The sequence below is a fragment of the Grammomys surdaster genome, unplaced genomic scaffold (genome assembly GCF_004785775.1).
Source record: "Grammomys surdaster isolate TR1022 unplaced genomic scaffold, NIH_TR_1.0 125231, whole genome shotgun sequence".
In the NCBI taxonomy this organism is placed as follows: Eukaryota; Metazoa; Chordata; class Mammalia; order Rodentia; family Muridae; genus Grammomys; species Grammomys surdaster.
The window spans coordinates 700,640-707,744 of record NW_021620120.1 but is presented as its reverse complement, the minus strand read 5'-3'; the positions used below and the strand labels follow the sequence as shown (position 1 = coordinate 707,744).

Sequence of the window (7,105 nt, the reverse complement as noted above, 5' to 3'; positions counted from 1 at the left end):
ATGTCCAATCAAACCTCAGTCACTGAATTTCTCCTCCTGGGAGTGACAGACATACAAGAATTAAACCCTATTCTCTTTGCAATTTTCTTCACCATCTATTTTGTCAATATAACTGGGAATGGAGCCATCCTGATGATTGTCATCTTGGACCCAAGACTCCACTCACCTATGTATTTCTTCCTGGGAAACCTAGCATGTCTAGATATTTCCTACTCCACTGTAACAGTGCCAAAGATGCTGGAGAACCTCCTTTCCACAAGTAAAAAAATTTCCTTCTCGGAATGCATAACTCAGCTTCATTTCTTCCACTTCTTGGGTAGCACTGAGACCCTGCTGCTGCCAGTGATGGCATTTGACCGCTTTGTGGCTATCTGCAGACCACTCCACTATTCTGTCATCATGAATCAACAGCTCTGTGTTCACATGACTGTTACTATCTGGACCATGGGCTTTTTCCATGCCTTGCTTCACTCTGTAATGACATCTCGTTTGAGCTTCTGTGGTCTCAATCATATCCATCATTTCTTCTGTGATGTTAAACCATTGCTGGAGCTGGCCTGTGGGAACACTGAGCTCAACCTTTGGCTGCTCAATACAGTCACAGGTACCATTGCCCTCAGTACCTTCTTTCTGACATTTCTCTCCTATTTCTACATCATCGCCTATCTTCTCTTCAAGACTCATTCTTGCAGCATGCTCCACAAAGCACTGTCTACTTGTGCCTCTCACTTCATGGTTGTTATTCTGTTCTATGCTCCTGTTCTCCTCACCTATGTCACTCCCACCTCAGGCAGCTCTCTGGATCAGGAGCGAATCATTGCCATCATGTACAGTGTGGTCACTCCTGCTCTCAATCCACTCATCTACACTTTGAGAAACAAGGAAGTGAGGAGTGCATTGAGTAGGAAGGTGAGAAGATGGCTCTGACCTGAAGAAATCTAAAGAACTCTGCTAAGGTATAAATAGCCAGGTATGTTAACTGTGATGTTAAGCCATTACTGGAGCTGGCCTGTGGAAACACTGAGCTCAGTCTTTGGCTGTTCAATACAGTCACAGGCACTGTGAAGTATGAATAAGAAATTACGATATATTTCTGAAATTAAGATATGTTCTTATATATAGTAAATGTACACCTATATTACTGAACAAGTTGAATGATGTGAAATATATAATATATGTAATAGTATTGATCTTTTATTTTTTTATTTTTTTCTCAAATTGTAATTCATTCACACAGGGGTTATAAACACAGAAAGGCAGGATGTGGGGAAGGGAATGACACTAGAGTGTGGGTGTTCAGGGGGAATACAGATATCTTCAGAACAGGGTATCGGCCGGCTGGGTGAAAGTTCAGGGGACAAGTCACTATGACTCTGCTTGTGACTCGCTTGACCTTATCTAAGGTGGTATTGTCTGCCAAGGCTACCTATTTACAAGGTCTATGACTACTCAGGCTTGTAAATTTCCACAAAAGCTCCCTGTTTACATTAGCTTATAACCATCCATTTCAATGTTTTTCCACTGAGACCCAAGACTTGGTGTTAGTATACATGTATGACAGGCCTATTGCTGATTTTAGGCCTATGGTTGATTTTAGGCCTTCAGTGTGTAAGCAGGGTTGCCCCTGACATCTCCTCCCTTCTCTAAGTATAGAAGGGCTGTGGCAATTCTAATCTTGCGAAGGCGGGGATAGAGACCTGACCTCCAGTAATTGAAGGGGACCTTGTAATGGCTCCGGTCCCCCTGTCGTTGTCCAGTGAGGCATGAGGGCCATACCCATCCAGATGTCTTTTTCCTGGAGAGATGGCTGAGCCGTTAAAGGCTAAGCTCACAGCCAAAAATATAAGTATTGATCTTTTAAAGCAAGAGAAACTTAATTTGTGGGCCTCTAATCATAGAATTCATTTGCTGAATTTGATTTTGGCACATCAGCTGATAGCATTGACTTTAACTTAAACTGTAATGTGTCTTGTATGTAACTTGGTATAGAAATTTGCATATACTACCCATGTCTAGTATATTTAGTACTTACACTTGTTCATCATTCAATTCACACTATTTGGATAAATATCATGCTTGCTTCTTTTAAGTAATTTTTAAAACTGTGGTTTCTCAAAAGTTTCTTGAAAAGTTAATTGCAAATCATAAATCAGCTACTAAAAGTTTCAATAACAAAACATTTCTTTTAAACCTAATTCTGATTCTGTTAATATTGGACTGCTGGTAGCGAGTGAACACATTTTTATTTTTAAAATTTTATTACTGATTATTATTTTTGAGACTAGGTCTCCTGCAGCTCATGCTGGCCTTGAATTCCTCATAACTTGCTTCCAGCTCTTTATTGCTGGGATTATAAGTCTGTATCTACCAACCCTGCCTGGAACCTCCAGTCCTGGTGTGGGTTGAGGAGACAGAAAGTAGGACTCTAGTGTGGCTTTAACAACTGTCTCCAGATGTTCTTGCTCTCTAACTATACTGAAATGCTGATGATAACTTCTAAAACCTTAAAAACTTTCTTGCTCTTTCTGGGGGTTAAAATCCTCTGGTTTAGACAACAAACACCTGTAGTCTAACAGTGGGGTTGGGGTTGTATTAAGTAAAGGATTACTTGACAGAGTCATTTCCCTTTTGTCCACATGCCTCTTGCTTCTTGGGCTAGGGGGAAGTTTGAAGCAATAAACTTCTATTGAACTTGGACAAGGGAATAACGCTCATAGAAGAAAAAACTTTCATGTAAGCAAATATGCATAAACTCACATAAATTCATATACAGACTCATGCATGCAGATTTATACATTTTCATTCAAACAAGTTGGAACCACCTTGCATACATTTTCACAATTACATACTTGCACACGCACACACATCTACACTTACATATGCATTTGGAGCAAAAGACCAAGCACCAGTACAGAAAGAACTTACTCATTGTGGTTGAAAATTGAGCACAAATCTTTATTACAGAGAAAAAGAAAAAGCTTCTACCCTTTTATGCTAAATGAATTAAACCCAAGTTTGTAAGTAGAAAGCTTTTTGTTTCTTTTCATAAGACTAAACCTGCCTTATTACTAAGCAAAGACATGCTCTGTCCCATGGTAAAGAAAAGCCTGCCTGCTCCTTCTGTCTCTGCAGCTTCTTTTTTTCCCTCTTTCTCTCTGCATTCTGCATATTGCTCTCTTAGTTTGCTATGTTACCTGGAGTTTCTAAGTTACTGCACTCGGTATTATCCTAATCTTGTTCTCTCCTCCTGCTCTGATGTCACAATAATGCTCTTACTCTCAATGCCTTTTCTCCCAATGCTATGCCTTTACTTCTAAGTTCTTCTTGAGTTCAGTTCTCTTGTGTCCTGACTAAAAAAACTATCCTCAGTTCTGTCTAAAAACTTCTCCTCAGCTCAGCTCTGACTCTTCTCTTTGTTCTCAGCATCTACACATCTATAAGAATATATAATCACATGGTTAAAAGCTCATCACAAGATCACACATAAAATCAAATCATAAGTTGAATAAGAAGTTTACAACAGAGAATGTTTACATGCATAACCATTAGAAGTATGTATCTGGCTAAACACTCCTCACCTGTCACAGCTTCACAGATTCATTGAGAGTTAAAAAACATAACTAAGTTATTAATTAAGTTTTGTATAGATTAACCTAGTGTTTTGTCCTAGCACCTACAATAAATTGTTATTTCCCTTTTATGACTTTTGGTTAATGGTTTAACAGCCTCTTGGAATGTGCTCTGAGTAGTAGAAAGTCTGCTTAGTATTTAGAAGAAATTAACTGGTGACACATGGGGAGACTAACAGAGTTCTCATTGTAGTTTTGACTATCAGAAAAGGATATAATAGCATTCCTGGTATAAAAGAGCTTAATAAATACTGATATAATTTAATATAATACTGATATAACTTATAGGATCATCATTAAGAATCAAGAAATCATGTTTGTCTATATAGCATCACTACAAGATAGTACATCTTCATAAATCTTCAGAGATCTACTCAAAATGATGGGCTAATACCTAGTGATTGTAATATATGTGATAATAACAAAAAGAGCATATTAATAGCAGGAATCTTTCCTAAAATTATTTTCTCCTTGGCCTTGTCTATGGTAGAAAATCTGTCATGGATTATTATAATCCAGGCAGATCATCTCAAGAAGATCACCTGTTAGTTATTAAGTTTTTCTATGATGGCTCCTGACACACACCTAGCTTTATAAACAGTTTAGATAATATGTTTCATTAAGTAAACATTATCAAATGTATATCAGCAGAAAAAAAATGTTGAGATATTTTACATCTGACTGTCTATACTCTTCAAAATCTGGTTAGTAACTTCTCTTGTCCCATCAACACTCTGAGGATTGAGTAGCCTTAGCTACCAGTGTTTAAGTGATGGAATACAGTCCAAGGTGAGAGTACTTCTTGTGGTTAGAATTTTTTCAAACCTATTTTATTTATCAAACATTTTCATACATATAATATACATGCATATAATATTTACATATATAATACAATATTACATACATTTAATATTTATATACATATTGTGCACAGTATAGTTTTCATGTCTCCAAAGTTTCTTGAAGATCTTTGTTTATAATGACCTTTAAAAAAAAAACTTTTGACTGATTCTTGTGAGTTTCACATTATGCACTCAAATCCTCATCCCCATTCTTCATATCTGCCCTTTGTCCTTGCAACCTACTTATCAAATAACACACACTCAGACACAGACACAGAGAAACACAGACACACACACACATATACACACAAGCATATAAAACATCTCATCATGGAAGCTGTCGTACGGCACAGCGTGTCCCATAGTATATTCCTCTGTCCACATATCTTCACTTGCATGTTCATTGCAATGATTCATTGGTCTGGTTCCAGATTTCTGTCTTCTGTGACATCACCAATATTGAATCCTCACTGGGTCTCCTCCTGGTTATCCTGTTGTTGCCCTGTGTATTAGAGATTCTGCAGCTTTGGATAAACCGGACTGGCCCTTTCACTAGTCCCAGTGCTTATATCCAATCCACCCACTATTCCCGATCATCCAACTCCTCTGCTATATACCCTTCATGTTTCCCATACAACTTCCTGTTTTTCTCTGGGGAAGGAGTAGATGCCTGTATACAAAGTGTCTCCTGGATACTTACTAAACATGAGAATGCAGTTGTGTACATAAATTCACAATGGCTGGGATTGAACACACAAGTCTTTCACAAGATTAAGCCAGACAAAATTCCATGAATTTCCATCCCTAGCTGAAGAGCTAGGGAATAAATAGCTACTGGGAGAAGGAGTCTTTTTTTCTTCAGGAATGTGGGCCATGCTCTAGTATATGAATGCACCCATACACACATAAAGGCAATATAAAATGGATTCAGTGTGTATTCAATGAGATTTTTTTTGAATGAAACCTATAAAGTCCATGAACTTACCCCACCAAACAAAACAAGTAAAGATATTAAAAAAGAAAACAATAAACTTTAGGATGGAAGAGATCATTGTTCTTGTACAAAGGTAAAAAGCTCCCTGCTTCAGTTCCTGCAACTGGGCCACAAGGCTACAGAAGCTGTACCTGAGTAGGAAGCTCTTTGGTGATGAGCTAGGGCAGGTCCAATGGAGATGGTCCCAACCAGCAAAATCTTTCTTGCTGAGCCAAAATTCCCCATAGTTGTGATGTAAAGATTTGAGGGTTTTCTCAGTATCATTTAGTGAATGTGTCTATTTTCTTACAGTATAGTTGTTTCAGTTTGGATTCTGTCCATGTAACAATGATCGCTTTTAAATGGTGGGCAGCACCCTTATCAAACTATGCTTTTCAAATTAATGCTATTCAATTTCACTTTACAATCTTTTCAAAGGACTGCAGAGATGGTACATTGGTTAAAAACACCGGCTGTTTTGGAAGCTGAATGTGGTTCAATTCCAAGCACTGACATGGTGACACATAACTGCCTGTAATTCCATTTCTAAGGCATCCGATGGGCTCCTCTGGCCACCTGGATAAATGTGGTTTACAGACAACCATGTAGACAATACTCCCTCCCTTCCTCACCCATTAAAACAACAATGAACTCTTTTTTTAAAAATTTAGATTTTATTTTTTTAAAAAAGAAAATTCATAGAAGTCTGGGTTTTTTTTTTATTTAATTTAGCTTGACCAGGTTGTGTAAGGGGTATTTATTTATTTATGCCCTTAGAGTTTTTGCAGGGTTACCTAGTGAAGCTGGGTGCCTCTACTCACTTCTCTGGCATCCAATGTACTCTGATTTTCTTATTTTCAGGAAAGCTAGCTGTGGTTCCTAATTTAGGTAACATTAGGATTCCTGCTCAGTGGTGCATTATGATTACCTACATACATACTGTGCACAGTATAGGCTTCATGTTTCCAATCTTTCTTCCAAGACCTTTGTTTGTAATGATCTTTAAAAAAAGCTTTCGATTGATTCTTGTGATTTTCACATTATGCACTCAAATCCTCATTCCCATCCTTCATATCTGCACTTTGCCCTTGCAACCTACATATCAAATAACACACAAACACACACACACACACACACACACACACACACACACAAGCATATAAAACATCGCATCGTGGAAGCTGTCATACAGCACAGCGTGTCCCATAGTATATTCCTCTATCCACATATCTTCACTTGCATGTTCATTGCAATGATTCATTGGTCTGGTTCCAGATTTCTGGCTTCTGTGACATCATCAATATTGGATCCTCACTGGATCTCCTCCTGGTTATCCTGTTGTTGCCCTGTGTATTAGAGATTCTGCAGCTTTGGATAAACAGGACTGGCCCTTTCACAAGTCTCACATGGTGACTAATAACTGCCTGTAATTCCATTTCCATTTACCAGGGACAGCAGGCCCTGACACTTGCCCAGGCAGCACAGTGAAGCTGGCCCTGGTGGTGGGCTCCCCACACCCCCAGGGTGAACTCTGCTGTGCTATCCAGGCCAGGTACACTATCCACTCTCCCCAGTGCTGCAGCTGGTGAGGAGCTATTCCCTTTTCAAGATCCTGTGGGCAGCTTGGCTAACTATATCTGTGCCACCATACAGCAGACCAG

At 38.7% G+C, this 7,105-nt stretch overlaps 1 protein-coding gene across 1 annotated transcript; it reads left to right on the top strand.

Moving 5' to 3' along the window:
* On the top strand, positions 1 to 927 carry LOC114637240 (olfactory receptor 12D2-like). Its single transcript, XM_028785462.1, has one exon. It carries the CDS (start codon positions 1 to 3, stop codon positions 925 to 927), a length of 927 nt encoding a protein of 308 aa, XP_028641295.1.
* The last annotated feature ends 6,178 nt before the right edge of the window (positions 928 to 7,105 follow it).